The following is a 15,165-nucleotide window of genomic DNA, read 5'->3' as shown; positions in this document are numbered from 1 at the left end:
CACACACACACACACACACACACACACGCACACACAACTCATTCACAGTGTTGATACTCTTCAATCTTATCCCCAATGACATCATTCTGTAGTAGTTTGCCTCACTGTGCTCTGAACTTCACCTGCAGTCATGACTTCTTGATTGTAATTTCTGGACAAGCTCCTGTTGTGTGCAGAAAATATATGAATGCTGTTTGGAGATTTTCATGTTATGTTTGTAGGGAATACTTAGATATCTCAGGAAATACACTTATTTGCTTTCTTAGCGAGAGTTATATGGGAAGAGTGTAACCACTCTCATGTGTGTATGCTGAATATGAAGCTACCACCAGCAGGTGTTTAGCTTAGCTTAACTTAGCATAAAAGCTGGAAGCAGGGGGAAACAGTTTTGTACACATTAAATAAACAAGATATAATGTGTTAATTAGTGAGCTTTAGAGGTGCATCTTGTTAGCTTAATTTGTTACCTTTGGACAAAGCCAGGCCAGGCTAGATGTTTCCTGGTTTTCAGTATTTATGCTAAGCTTGCCGTCTCCTGGCTTTAGCTTCATATTTAGCATACAGACAGAGCTGTCAACTTTCACACATTGACTGTGAGACTCTTGCAATTGACACTTGTCACACACTCTCATGCCACATGTCCATTTTCAAAACAAATTCATGAATGATAATGTTGTGGTGCGAAAAGAGGACACAAAGAGGACAGCGCATGGACAGATAAGACAGAGCAGCACAGTGAAACAGCAGTGGGGGAAAGCAAGGAATATATACAAATATATTGTATTGTAATTTATTCCCACGCATGCTGCTCAGAGTAATCTCAGTAAGTGGTTTTTCGGACAGCGGCACAGCGTCTCTTTTAGGAGTGGAGCTGAACCTGAATACGGTATTAAGCACAAATAGTGGGTTTTTACGAATATTTATTTCGTAAAAATATTTTTAACAGTTCGCAGGCCGGGACTTGGTTACATTGCTGTCTCTGTCTCTCTCCTCTGCTCCACTGTCTGTCTCTGCTTCAAGGATGTATATACAGCTGCAGGTCTGTGGGTGTAACAGAGCTCAGCTTTGGTTAAGTGGTCAGTGCAGTTGCCTGTGGTCTGGGAGGCTGGGGTTTGAGTCCTGGTGTGGGAGCCCTCCTTTACAAAATAGTTTATTGAAGAACACTTATTTTAACACTTTAATATCCTAAAATTAGAAGTGTAATAAAAACAAAAACAGGATTGTTACACCTATTTCCACTTTTATTCAAATACAAATACAAATAATTTTGCTGCCTCAATAAATACAAATACAAATACTGAGCTCTCTGCACATCCCTCGTCTCTTCAGTAGTAGTAGTAGTCCTTGTTCAATACACCCTGTTATCTTTAAATCATATTTGATCAGTCTCCTACACAAAGCTGCCAGATGTAGCCACGTACAGTGTAATATGGACCAGTACTGTATGTGGGCACCTCGATATGATATGTAGTCACCCCAACATTGCACCTGTATGTGATTGTTGAACAGGATATTCCAAATCCATGAGCATTAATCTTCTGCTATAACAGCCTCCATTACTCCGGGAGGGCTCTCCACAAGATTTTGGAACCTGGCTGCAGGAATTTGCTCTTGTTAAGCCACAGGAGAATTAGACACTGATGTTGGGTGATAAGGCTTCACAGTTGGTGTTAAAATTCAGCCCAAAGATGTTGGATGGGGTTGAGGTCAGGATTATGAACGGGCCAGTCAAGTTCCAGACCAAACTGAGAAAACCATTTCATTATGGACCTGGCTTTGTGCGCGGGGGTACTGTCATATTGAAACAAGAAAGAGCCTTCCCCAAACTGTTGGGGAAAATTGGAAGCACACTACTGCCTAAAAAATTACTGAATGCTTTAGCAGTAAGATGTTTTTACTGGAGTGATTTAATGATTTCTGTCTTGTTTCCAGTTACCTATGTGATTATTATAGACCATGCACACATGTGGGATCGGTGGGAGTAGAAATGACCAAGCAAATGATGTACACTGATTTTTTTGTGACCGCCTGTGTCCTCTGTTAAAGCCTATGCACCTCTGTGTAAACTCAGTTTATTAGGTACACAGCTATAATTAATGCAGTCAGCCCTGCAATGAATCCTACCTCATGAAGGTTATAATCTTAAAACTGGTTTAGAGAGATATTTGCCCAACCTATGTTTTTTATCAATGAGGGTGGATAAAATATAAGAAACAACTCTCAGTATGATGCAATATTATCCAGCAGCAACACAAAACTCGGCCTCCAAAGTGACCATAAGGTTTCAACACAAACTGAACATTAAAACCTTCATGAGGGTAGGATTTATTGCTGGGCTGCAGGGAAATTCTGGATAGAATTACAAATATTTATGACATCCAGAAAAAAAAAAGAATATCAGGAACAAGGCGACTAATTTGGGGACTATCATGAAAACATAATGATGTTACTCTTTTGTCGTACTGTAACACTTGAAATAATACACGATAAAGCACTCGGGACAGTGTAAAATGGCAAGTAATTGATTTTAGCGTCTCATCTCAAAACCCTGAAGCATCTACATCACAGCTGACTTCTTTGTAGATATAATTTTCAAAGACAAAACCGGTCACATACAATTTTAGACATTTATAACTAAAAATATACTTATGCTTACACTAAAATATAGAGTATTGCTTTAACTGGACAGAAACTGTGATACTTATGATGTTGGTTATGCTGTAGGGAACATGTTTGCAAATCAGAAATCCACTTATATTCTACTCTGCCAACATCCTCCGTGTCTGTTTTATGCCAGTTACCCTGCAGTGAGTTACCACATGGTGAGCTTTACACTCATGATGTGTAGGATGAAGCTCCAGCTCTGTTGTCTTTTGTGATCCAGCCTTGTCCATGTGTGTGTGTGTGTGTGTGTGTGTTTGCATGCGTGTGTTCCCGCCTCTGTATGCGTGCTTACCCCCGCGTGTGTTTGTTTGGTGGCTGTGCAGCAAGTGAAGGTAAATTGCTGTGATTATGTGGCAGTAATTGAACAGGGACGGTGTGTTTAATTGAGTTGTTGTTTCCTGACGTTTCTCTGTAGTAGCAGGAGCCGCCGCACTGACAGGTGCCTCGTCTCGCCTCACAGAGATGAGAGTTGTTTTTTTTTTTATACCGCCACATAGGCTTTGTTGTGTCTTTTTTAGCCGTGTTTCTGTGTGTTTTGGCTTAATGGTGTTTGTTTGGCTGAAGGATATGTGTGGGTTTTACTGCTGCAGCAGGTAGAGGAAAGAGTGAGAGGTGGTTGACAGTGAGGTTTGTGAGATGGCTCTCTGAGCTCTGACAAGTTATATACATAATGTTTAAGGAGATTTATAATTTTGAATTAATGTGTCTTTGTGTGTTTCTAACTGTCTCTCATACTACGTGTGTGTGTGTGTGTGGGCTTAGCCTACTTACATGCATATATGTGTGTCCTTGTGTAAGAAAAGAAAGAGATTGCACATGTATTCTTATGTGTTTGCTACATGTGTGTGAATTTGTATGCAGAATATATGTATATGTGTGTTTGTTGCATATGTGTGTCATGAGTGAGTGTGTGTGCATGTGGCTCTATCTGATCTGCCTCCTGGGCTCTATGGCCCAAATCAAATGGTAGGAAACATCAATTTCACCATCCCATCTCCTCCCCCCTCACCTCCTCTCTCCTCGTCTAATTTCTTTTCTATTCTTGCTCTCCTCCCCTCCAGCTCCTCTCCTCCATCTCTCCTTCCCTCTTCGGTGTCTTGCTTTCTGTGGAGGTGTGATTATGTTCCTCCTCTGAGCACCAGTGATCTGAGGGCTCTGTGTGTGTGTGTGGCTATATGTATGTGTACTTGTGTGTGTGTTTGGTGACTGGTTGGTGATCTGAGCAGCCCGGCGCTGGGTATTGTGAGGCGTAATTCACGGACGACGTCTCCAGATGAATGCCTCCATTCACAATTACAGCCTCTCCATTAGCTGCAGCCCTCACTGCCTTGTTGTTGTCTTTTCTTCCTTCTCTGCAAAAAAAAAAAGAAGAAAAAGCAATTAAAGCAGGACAAAAACAAGCTAGAACACAAACGGTGTACCTGGAAATAGAAAAAAAAACAGCAAGGGGAGCAGTTGTGGGAGTGTGAGTGGGGCGAAGATTCTTCAGTCTGGGTTCACATTATCTGTGTTTTACTCTCTAGAAAAGTCCCTTGGAACTATTTGAACATTGATGCACAAATGCAATCTCCTCTTGGAGATTCACACAACTACTCAATGTCGGATATTGGCTGTCCGACGCAGTTCCACCCTTGAAGGGGACCTATTATGCTTTTCCTTATTTGCAGTCATATACATAATGTTACAATGTCAGATGTTCAAGCGCATGTAGAAGTAATCCCTGTGAGCAAAAAGCACTGGCTTTAGACTGCTCTTAACACTCGGTTTTCAATGTTTTTTTCTACTTTCAGCCCGAGCCGACGTCGGCTTGTGACAAATTTCTTTATATGGTCATCTGCTCCACGCACAGTGCGCAAGTTCACTGCTCTGCTCCGTTAACATGATGGCGTTTTTCCATTGTTTTGGGGTTAGTCAGGCTGAGCCATGACTCAAGTGTAGCTGGCACGCTGTGAGTGTTTTTCCATTACACAGCAGGGCAAAGTAAAATAAGTAGTTTACCTGTTGGAGGTGTGCTGGTTGTCTGCAGCTGTTCATCAAACACCATCATCACTGTGGCTGTTTCTGCTTGTACTATTCCTTCCTACATTATTTCTAACTGATCTGCTGAACAAAGAGCTCCAAATATCGCTATATCTTGTTTCGTCAACTGTTTTTTAGCGCTGCTAACTAATCTCTGCTAATTCGATGAGGAACACGTTTTATTTCCTGAAATTTCTTCACAATAAAAGTCTCCTTTTATTTAGTCATTTAAAAGCTTTTAATATGAAGCAGTAAAGCAGGAAATGTACAGTTTTCATGAGCAGTAACTTAACATGACTCTGATATGGCTGCCCCTCGGCAGGCTTCCAGAAAGCTGGCCAATCAGAACACAGTGGGCTCATCAGGAGGGGGGCCTTAAAGAGACAGGAGTTAAGACTGCCTGTTAGGGACAGAGGCTGAACTGAGGGGCTGGATGAAGGGCCAGTATAAGATAAATATGGAGTTTTTCTAACTATGAATCATGCAAAGCTACTCTAGTGGAGTCCGAGAATAAAAATATTGAGCTGGAAATGTACATAATATGTCTCCTTTAAATTTTTTCACAAGCTTAGAAAGTTAAAGAAACCCTGGGGCTGCTGTTCTTGAAGTGGCTAGTTTGTTAGAACTTTAACTTATAGTTACGGTAAGAAAAAAAAGTTATTTCTGTTTTTTTTTTCTTTTTCACACCCACAGTATCACAGGTTGTGTGAACACAAAGAGGGATTGTCTGCATCTCTTCAAGTAACTTTTGTATAAAGATATATAAAACTAGAAAGGCTGAATGCAAATGGCATTATTAAACACATTTAATATGATCAAAATGTTTCGTCACACAACTTTCTTCATCAATATATTTAATTTTCCTAAATAAATAATGTAATAAATTGCACTGTAATCTAGGGATTTTGATTGATTTCATTTCATATTTTTCACAGATTGAATAGTTTGTTTTTGCAAAAAGAAATCATATTGGCTCGAGTGTTAGATAACCCTGATTATAAGATGTACAAGTAAAATATGAAATATTTCCTGTAAAACATAAGTGCTCTTGGAAGCAGTCAAAATGATTTTCTCTTACAGTTTTTCAGACTGTTTGAGCTCCCCATTGTGTTTCTGCAGTCGATGTCAGAAGAGGTTTTCGACTCATTTTCGCTCGTCAGGAATTAATTTTCTCCTTGGCAGTAAAACATGTTACGTGAGCCAACTCCCGTAGGTTGAACTGGGCTTCCTGAACACTTTCAGGGCTCACTAACTCTAAAAGACACACTATAAACGAACTTGAAGAAACTCACTAGCCTAGCAACAAGGCTGCAAACAACCCATAATGCGACACTCTTTCCCATTCAAAAAGAATATCTTATGTTGTTAATAATATGTAATTCTCTAGTCTTTGAATATAATACAACCCAAACTTTTTCAAACACAATTTCCAGGAAAACATATTGTCTCATATTCGAGTCAATACAGTATTTTTAGAATGATTTTTAGAATTCATTCTGATTCCCCCTCCACTCAAAAATGTGTTTTTCTTCTTGTTCCTTCAGTTGGATGTTTGAGCTTCACTGTACAAAATGATGTATGTGCAGAGTCTCACACTAGTTTTCACATTCACCTGCTGAAAGTGGAAAGTTTCTCTGTGCTCACTTTTAATCTGAGTTTAAGGCATGTACCTACGAGCATGATTTGTGACATCACAACTAGTTTGGAGGCTAATCCTGGTCCAACAGGCAACTTTCCTAGGAGTTCTTCAGTAGGGAAACTGAAGCCTCCAGTGCACATACACTGAGAATGGACTTTAGAGTGAAGAAGGAGACATCTTGCATCCAGCAGTAAAATTTTGAAATAAAAAATATTTGCATATTCATAGATTCTGGATTTTTCAATGAGGAAAACGGAGAAGATGCCATTTTAAGGATTTTAACATATATTTTTTTGTGGAAAAACCATATCAGACACACATTATTCAAAGCAGAGTATTTTTATGTCTTAACACATGTCTGGAGGAGATCTTTGAGTACTGTATAAAATAGTAAAACCTTAGTAAACACTAACACATTCAAGGGTTTTGAGACAACTCTAACATGACATGTTTTATATTCTTTAATTTTTATCTTGTCTTTTACTTACTCCAGCCAAGTTGATGTATAAAGACACTTAAGTTCCATGTCATGTAGCATTGGCAGCATTTAAAACATTTGTGCAAAAATTGACTTGACATTTGGATAGAAACGTAGCTACCGAGGCAGACAGTGCCAGCAATGCTTTGACAGTACATCTATGGTTTTTGTGTTTTTTTTTTTACTTCAGAGGGTCCCCTGCAGAGCATTGTGTCCATGGGGTCGCGTCACCCTATCCCTCACATTGAGCCAAGGGACCGTTACCCCCCTCTGGACCTGATTGAATGGGTCTACCGAATGGAGAGAGACAGGAAGGTGCGGGCTGCTGATATCACCACCTCAGCCAGACACAAGGTACTGTACACAGAGCATGAACACACACATTTCACACATCACACACGCAGTGATTTACTATTCCAATAAATCACTGGTGCCGCCTAATTTCCTATGGATTTCAATTTCCCCCTGGACATATCTGCATTGATCAACTTCACGTGTAAGGATGTGCCAGGCGTCGCTCACTGTGACACTGAGGAATGGCTCACAGATCTTTGCCATACGTGTGTGGTGTGTGTGTGTTGGTGTGTGTGTGTGTGTGTGTGTGTGTGTGTTGGGGGATGGGGGGGGTGGGGGTACAACAGTGGGATTTGTGCACAGGCAGCATTTCTGTTCAACACAGTCATCACCATCGAGGCTTTAGGATACAAATCCTTGAGTCTGAGTAATAACATCTGAAAATGTCAGAATCATACAGACAGAGATAGGGATCAGACAGTTGAATCAGGACTTGAGATATTGTTATTCTGATCATATCTGCTCATACACTGAGTCTAGGCCTGATTATGAGGAACAATTAAATATCATTCTAGCTTCTCCAACAGTTGTTACTGCAGGAAAAAAAAAGACCTGGATAAAACTCTCCTTTGAAATTAGAGGACATTTTGTGGTCTACTTAATCATCTTTCAGCACAGTGAAACAAAAATAATTCTCTTTCAGACTCAGCATTATCCTCTCATCTGTGTCCTTTACGCTGCATTATCAGGCCCATTACAGCCCTGACAGAAGTATGCCGCTGGACGACAGGTTGCTCTGTTTGTTGCTGCTCAACATGTCCTTGCAGGGGTACACGGTCCTCGGGCCTGTAGATGAGTTTTGAGCGGGTGTTAGGAGGCAACGACGAGGCCTGACAACGTCTTTACCCTGAGTTCCTCCCCTAGAGGCAGATCTGAATGGATCGTAGAGGCAAAGAGGAGAAATAAATTGGAGAAAAGGATAAATCGATGCTTGGCGGAGAAGCAAACAGACCTTCCAACCCCCGGCCCAGACACACACACGCACAAATACACACACACATGTACCACGGTGTGGCTTTTTTTCCTTGGGCTGTATTGGATTGGTATGCAGAGCTGAGGAGAGAGACGCTCAGAAAAAGACTTGGCCTACAAATGATGTCCTTTGTCTGATCCATTAGGTTGGAAGGGGGGGGGGGGTTGGTGGGTGGATGGGGAGGGTCGTCCCACGGAGACGGTGGAAGGGCTGGGAAACAAACATCTCTCTCTGTGAGCCTCTCTCTCTCTCTTTCTGTCTCTCTCTCTCACACACACAGCTTCTCATCTGAGGGAGAAGAGAGAGATCAGCTCCAGGAAAAGCTGGTTGTCATCTGTTTTTGTTGATGAGCTAGAGAACAGAAAGGATATAGGTGTGTGTGATTTTATTGCTTGAGTGTACGCAAAATCTGTCAATCTGAAGCTTCTAATCTGGAAGACATTAAAGGATCATTCCAGTTTATCACAACTTGGGTCTTATTTTTGCAGTTGTGGTCGTCATTCCTGAGGGTAATAATAACGCTGTGCTTTCCAAGTTAATTGCTGCGATCTGGGAATACGATGACATCACTAAAAACATGAGCAAAGACAGTCCTTTGCGTCACTGGGTCTCATGCAAGAACATTTTCTTATTTTTATCCTCAATCTCTCTTACTTTTTTAGTGGTGTTTGCTCATACAGGTGTTCCATGTCGGGGGCAACAGAAGGAACTCTTGGACATTGTTTTCTATTGAATTCTGTAGTTTCTGATCATGCCAGAAGATCCATGTCAATTCCCTCTAAAAAAAAAAAAACAATAATTTGTTGCTGAACCTTCCACTAAACTGTCCGTGCATAACACACATCACACTGATACAAGGAACAGAATGTTACATTGTCTTTTACTATAATCTCAGCCTCACTAGTGGGCTGGCTGCAGGGATGGCGATGTCAGTCCACCAATTTGGTCCAGACCTAAATATCTCAACAGCTACTGGGTAGATTGCCATAAAATTTGGTTCAGACATTCATGTTCCCCTTAGAATTAATTTCAGTGACTTTTCATCTTCCACCACCAGCAGCTCATTTTTTTATTTGTTAAATACTTTGGTTTATGATAAAATGCCTGCAAAACTAATGATGTTCTCATCAGCCTTTGCTGTACTTTGTATTTAGTGCCAATTAGAAAATGTTAGCATGCTAACATGCTAACTAAAATGGTGGACATGGTAAACATCAGCATTTTAGCGTCCTCATTGTGAACATGCTAGCGTGCATATGGCTCAAAGCGCCTCTGTGTCTAAGTACAACCTCACAGAGCCGCTAGCATGTCTGTAGACTATTGGTCTCTAAACTGTAAACTCATTCAAATTAGGACATCATGGGTTTTAAGGGTTTGTACCCCTGAGGAGACAGGCCTGGAGAGAAACGCTTGAGAAAAGTTTTTGTAAATCCTTCCTACTTGCCATTAAGATCTTATCTGTTAGTATAAGTGGTTCTTTCATGAGGCCCACCATTGAGTTTACCAGACCAACTTTAGCCTCAAAACAGATTTTGAAGATGCTGTCAAATCTGAATTTCAGCCCTGCTCCAGTTATTTAAACTCAGGTTTTTTGCTCCATCACTGCTCACCCTGTCTACACTCCACCACACTATTTCTACTCCTCCTGTTGCAGAGACATACACTATTTTCAGCTCTTCACCAGCACCAGCATCCAACGCCATTTATTTTAGCTTGGGAGTTCTCTTTTCGCTCCATGTCTTTTTATAGTTTTATCGTTCATACTGTACTCCCCACCGTGCTTCTATTTTCATGAATGCTGTGAGAAATAATTGAAAGCGCCGTGTACGGTGCCGTCTGTTGCAGCGCTCCCTGTTCCTCATGCCTTGTAAATACTGTATCACTGAAACCCCCGCTGTAAGCTGCCGGCTCGGGATTCCTCACAACTCTGAGACGTCAACACTCATTGAAAACTTGAGCCAAGATCAAATCTTCACCAGAGCCTGAACGTCGCTTTCATGGACAGAGACAGTTTTTGATTGATTTCAAATTCAGCTGTTTGTCCTTGTGTTTTTCCTTGAGAAAACATAGTCGAACCAGATTTCTCTGAACAGAGAAGTCAGTGTTTTTTTTTTCAATCATAACATCCATAAGGAGGGGGGAAATGATGTGAAAGGAGTCACAACCCCTGCTGCAAGTGGTGCTGGTGTGAAGTGCGACAGACGGAGGGCCTCAAGGAGTCTTAACAAGAACAAATAATGCAAGACAACCAACTTTAAATAAAATCATGGCTTATTAGAATTAAATCAAAGGGGCACTCTGCTGATTTTACCCAGAAAGGTCAGTTTAATGGCCATGGGGAGCACTGCTCATTCTGTGAAAACAGTTGTATAATGTTTTCTGTGGCTCCGGAGGAGCTTTCAAAAGCCTGAAAAAAACAATCCTGATGATGTCATCAGGTTTGGGGGTGGAGACTTAAAATTGTGTTTTTGAAAGCCGGCTGTACAAACTGAGGGCATGGAGTTTGAAAGATGAGGAAATATACCAGGTGAGTAGGCAGGTCTAACAAAAACTGCTAGTGGCTGCATTATGGGAAATGTAGTATCCTGTGTTTTGGAGTTTTGATACTTTGTCTTTAACACAAACCATCTCTTCCATTAACCAGAAGTTGAAGACTCCGAAAGTCAGAGCGTTGGATAGTCACACCATCAACAAGCCCTTGAAGTTGGCTTTTAAGGTAAGCTGCAGCACCACACTGATTGTTTCTGTACTGTTCGTCTGTATTTTAAGGATGTTAATGACTGTCTAAGGATTTTATGCATGATTAAATATTTGGAAAAGATGAAGCTGAAATGATTTTGTGAATCAGATAAATGTGTGTTTTCATGCTAGGAACATGCCTTTTAAACCCATTTGACCACCAAAATGCCTGTTTTTCTTATTGGACAAGTGGTTGCTTGTAGAGCTGAGACAATTCACTGATTAGTCGATGGACAGAAAACTAATCAGCAACTATTTTGATAATCAATTAATTGTTTAGGTCCTTTTTCTACAGAACTAAGCGTTGATGGGTTTTGGTTGAACAAAAGCAACTTAAAGTCGTCACTTTGGGTTTTAGGAAATGCATTTTCACACTATTCTGACATTAATAGACAAAATTATTCCTTGATTAATAGAGAAAATAACTGGAACTTACAGCCCTTGTTGCTCTTACTGTACGCTTCTACATTTAGCTCTTATAGAGTGTTCTCATGTCATATTACTACTATATCCAACAGTTACATCAGGCAGATGGACAGAGGTCCTCCGCAGGATCAAGACCTGCTGCTGTGAAGGAGCTTCACAAATCAAATATCGTCAGTGACAATGTGGACGAGCAGATGTGGTCCTTACCATGGAAGAGTCTCCAGTATTTCGTCAGGGATGTGAGGAACGTGCAACAGTTAGACTCTTCAGATCCAGGAGAACCACTGAACAGAGAGGCAGGGCAGCAGGTACAGAACCGAAGAAGAAAAAAGACAGATGGTTAAATAAAGACTGTTATTTTCCACAGTGCAGCAAACCAACTGATCATGATTCAATTCCATGTACAGTACTTTGACTGTGTGGCCTCAGTGTCAGCAGAGATTATTTATTGTGGATTCCTAACTTGGCTTTAAAACTCAATCATTCTCCCACCTACAGAAACACATACAAACAGAAATCATTCCCAGAAACAAATAGTTTCAGGAACGGGTCTCAGCACTCTCCTCCCCTGCTCGCTTTCCTCCAGAAGTTGCAAAGGTTACTGAAAGATATGTTTGTCTTTTTCCACTTCATTGAAGGGTGAATTCAGCTCAGCGCAATAAGAAATGGATTACCCATTCATTAAAGGGGCTGTGTCACTCCTCATTGAGTTGGACAAATAGCAAATTAATTTCTAGCCGCCTAATTTCTCTCTGTTCTCCACTGAATTTCCGATAACATCAAATTACCGATCACAGCCATGTGAACTCCCTCAACTTTTTAGCAATTCATTAAAAATGTGCCACAAAGGAGATGCTACGGAGGAAATGCTCTTCCTTGTTTTTTCTTGCTGCATGCTTCCTTTACCAGCACAACACTGTATACAAACAGAAACCAATTCATGTGTCTCATTCAAATTAGGATATTGGAAACACCAGAAACCGTTACATAAACTGTTGGAAAAAAGTTACTTTGTTGTCATTACAGAATTGACTGGAAACTTTCACTTTCAGTGCGTCTCAAAGCCTCACTTCAGTGTGGAAACTAAGATGTAAGAGTAATAGCAGCTTTTTCCCAGTCAAGTGCAGGTCTGTAGGTAGTGGTGTTTTGTAAAGTAGCAGTAGTGTATTGACAGGGCAGTATTGATGTTTCAATTAGAGCAGCGTTACGTAGTGCCGCAGCATGGTAACACGGTGCGTCTCCTGCCATCTGCTCTGCCTCCACGTCTGACGAACGAGGCACGTGGGGCTAATCGAGCCGCACATGAGCGATGGGACCGCGAGATCTATGACACACACACACACACCCACACACACACACACACACACACACACACCCTATACGCACGTCCTTATGCAGAAAAATGGGGGGAAGGACGAGAGAGAGCTCCTCAGCCCTGCTGTTTAAACAGCCTTCAGAAAGCCTGTGATTCCTCCCCTTCTCCCCTCACATGTGCCACAGGAGCAGCCAGCGGGGTTATTTCTCTGACAAGGAACAGGCAAAACATACCAGATGCACGAGTTAAAATTCTTCAAAAGCTCATCTGACGCAAAGACAAAAAAGAGAGCTGCTTCTGCCAGGTTTTCCCGTGCTGGGACGGTCTGAAATAACAGCGTGCATTATGCCTGGCATTATTGCCTGCCAAACCACACGAATCAAAGACCTCATTGTGTGGATTACCTCGTTAATCTGTTGATGCCATTGAGTAGTATTGCAGGTGTTAATGTGCCAGTTTTTTTTTTTTTTTCTTCTCTCTCTCTCTTCTCTTATTGGGGAGGTGTAGCGTTAGGTTGGTAATCTGCTTTAAATGCTTTCTGGGGAATGAGACACGCTGAAACGCAGCCAAGAGAACTGTGCTATCGTGAAGAGCTTTCTCTTAATACAGCACACAGAGGGGACTGACTGAGGCTGCGGCGCTGATGCCAACGGGGATGAGCTAGTGAGCTACACGCCCCACGCCACTTGTTGAAATGCATGACTGTATGAATAATGAAAGAGGGAAAGGAAAGTGATATTGCTAAAGCAGTCCCACAATGACATCCATCACAGAAATGCCTCATTGCTCTTCTTCTTCTTCTTCTGTTTCCTTCCCTGCAAAAAAAAAAAACTGCGAGTTGCGTCTCTTTGGAGGAGCAAACCACAGCTCAGCTCAGCTCTGTGCCTGCCTGAGCTGATAGACTTTAGAGGTGAACTCCTAAACCAGACAGAGAGAGAAAGAGAGAGCGATAAAGAGACAGAAAGGGAGAAAGGCAAGAGGGAAAGGGACAGAAAGAGAGGTAATCCTCCCTTTTTTTTCTGCTCCCCGGGGTGGTCTCTTCATCCAGGGCCTCAAAGAGGGACAGAATACACCTCCCCGCTACAATGGAGGGGACCCACAGGGGCCGTTGCTATCTGTGTGTGTGTGTGTATGTGTATGTGTGTGTGTGTGTGTGTGTGTGTGTGTGTGTGTGTGTGTGTGTGTGTGTGTGGTGGGGGTGCAGCTTTAAGCAGGCCTTTGAGTGGCCTAATTGCATTGGAATACAGCAGTCTGAGAGCTGGCTCAGATCACGGCGGGCTGCTGGAGGGGTTAGCGCCCGCACCTCGACAGCCACACTCAGCAAAAGAGCTCCGGCACAATGCATACAATTAATGCTCTCCCTCTCGTTAACTCTCTCCCCACTTTTTGTCCTCTTCTTCTTTTCTCTCATTCTCCTCCTTCTCACCCCATATCTTAGTCCCTCTCTCCTCCCTCGTCCCCCCCACCCCCACCCCCGCCCTCCACTCCCTCCCTCCCGCCCCAGTATGTCGTCATCACCCACTGTATTAATCCGCCCATACAGCCTGTCAATCTCCCTCTCTTTGATGCACACAGCAATTACAGTACGGATGAAAGGCGTGGGTCGGCTCCCGTTATGTAAGACTTGCCTTAGCAAGAATTATTGATATCTGAACAGCTAATCTGAAATAAAACCTCAACAACATGACATCTCTGTTATCACTTTGCACAGTCCACAGTGTAACTAAGCAAAGTTGTATTGCTTTAACTCAGGATATCTTTTGTTTGGAAGATTGATCACAATATATTAAAGGCCGTTGGTTCAGTTATTTTGATTTCTAATTGTTTATCTTCATTAGCGAGTCAAACAAGTCAAAGTTGTGACAGAGGGAAGATTCACACCACATTTAGTCATGATTGTTCCTTAAATATGAGACTGTAGTCAACCAAAAATGTTTACATTTTTATGTTGTTAAAGTTGCCAAAGATCTTATTGTTAATTTGAAATAGTCCAGATATCATAATAGTATCTAATAGGGGCATATATATACAGTTAGAGCTGAAAAGATGAGACAGTTAATTGATTAGTCGATAGAACATTTATTTGCAACATGTGATAATCAATTAAAAATGTCAAACATTTTCTGTTTCCAGCTTCTCAAATGTGAAAATTTTGCAGTTTTTCTTCAACTTCTCTAATAGTGAACTGAATATCTTTTGGTTTTGGATTCTTGGTTAAATATGTGCTCTTGGGCTCTGGGACACTGTGACAAGCATTTTCCTGACATTTTACAGACCCAACAATTAATAAATTAATTGAGAAAATAATTGATGAATGAATAAATAATGAAAATAATTATTAGTTGCGGCTCTATTCGTATAGCATCACCTCTGTGAGTTATTACAGACAACATATATCTCTCTCCTACAGTAGACAGTGGACAGTTCATTATATCATCATCAGTTCATTATACAGTCAGACATACAGTCAGACATACAGACAGATCCCAGCCTCTCTGCTCCAGTATGGACTCCACTGTCCTCGCCTTTAGTGGACTGTGTGTGTGGAACAATCAATG

The 15,165-nt window shown here is 41.5% G+C and overlaps 1 protein-coding gene across 1 annotated transcript in view; it reads left to right on the top strand.

Annotated features, from left to right (window-relative positions):
* LOC137191889 (neuroendocrine convertase 1-like) overlaps positions 1–14,424 on the top strand; it is a 182,237-nt gene extending 167,813 nt beyond the window's left edge. Inside the window, exons 19-21 of the mRNA XM_067602344.1 lie at positions 6,991–7,154; positions 10,772–10,843; positions 11,385–14,424. Of these exons, the coding sequence (XP_067458445.1) occupies positions 6,991–7,154; positions 10,772–10,843; positions 11,385–11,636 (488 nt within the window). The 3' untranslated portion in view covers positions 11,637–14,424. The remainder of the gene's footprint in view (positions 1–6,990; positions 7,155–10,771; positions 10,844–11,384) is intronic.
* The last annotated feature ends 741 nt before the right edge of the window (positions 14,425–15,165 follow it).

The sequence above is a fragment of the Thunnus thynnus genome, chromosome 10 (assembly GCF_963924715.1).
Source record: "Thunnus thynnus chromosome 10, fThuThy2.1, whole genome shotgun sequence".
Taxonomy (NCBI): domain Eukaryota; kingdom Metazoa; phylum Chordata; class Actinopteri; order Scombriformes; family Scombridae; genus Thunnus; species Thunnus thynnus.
The sequence above is the reverse complement of the archived record's forward strand: the minus strand, read 5'-3'. Positions and strand labels throughout refer to the sequence as shown.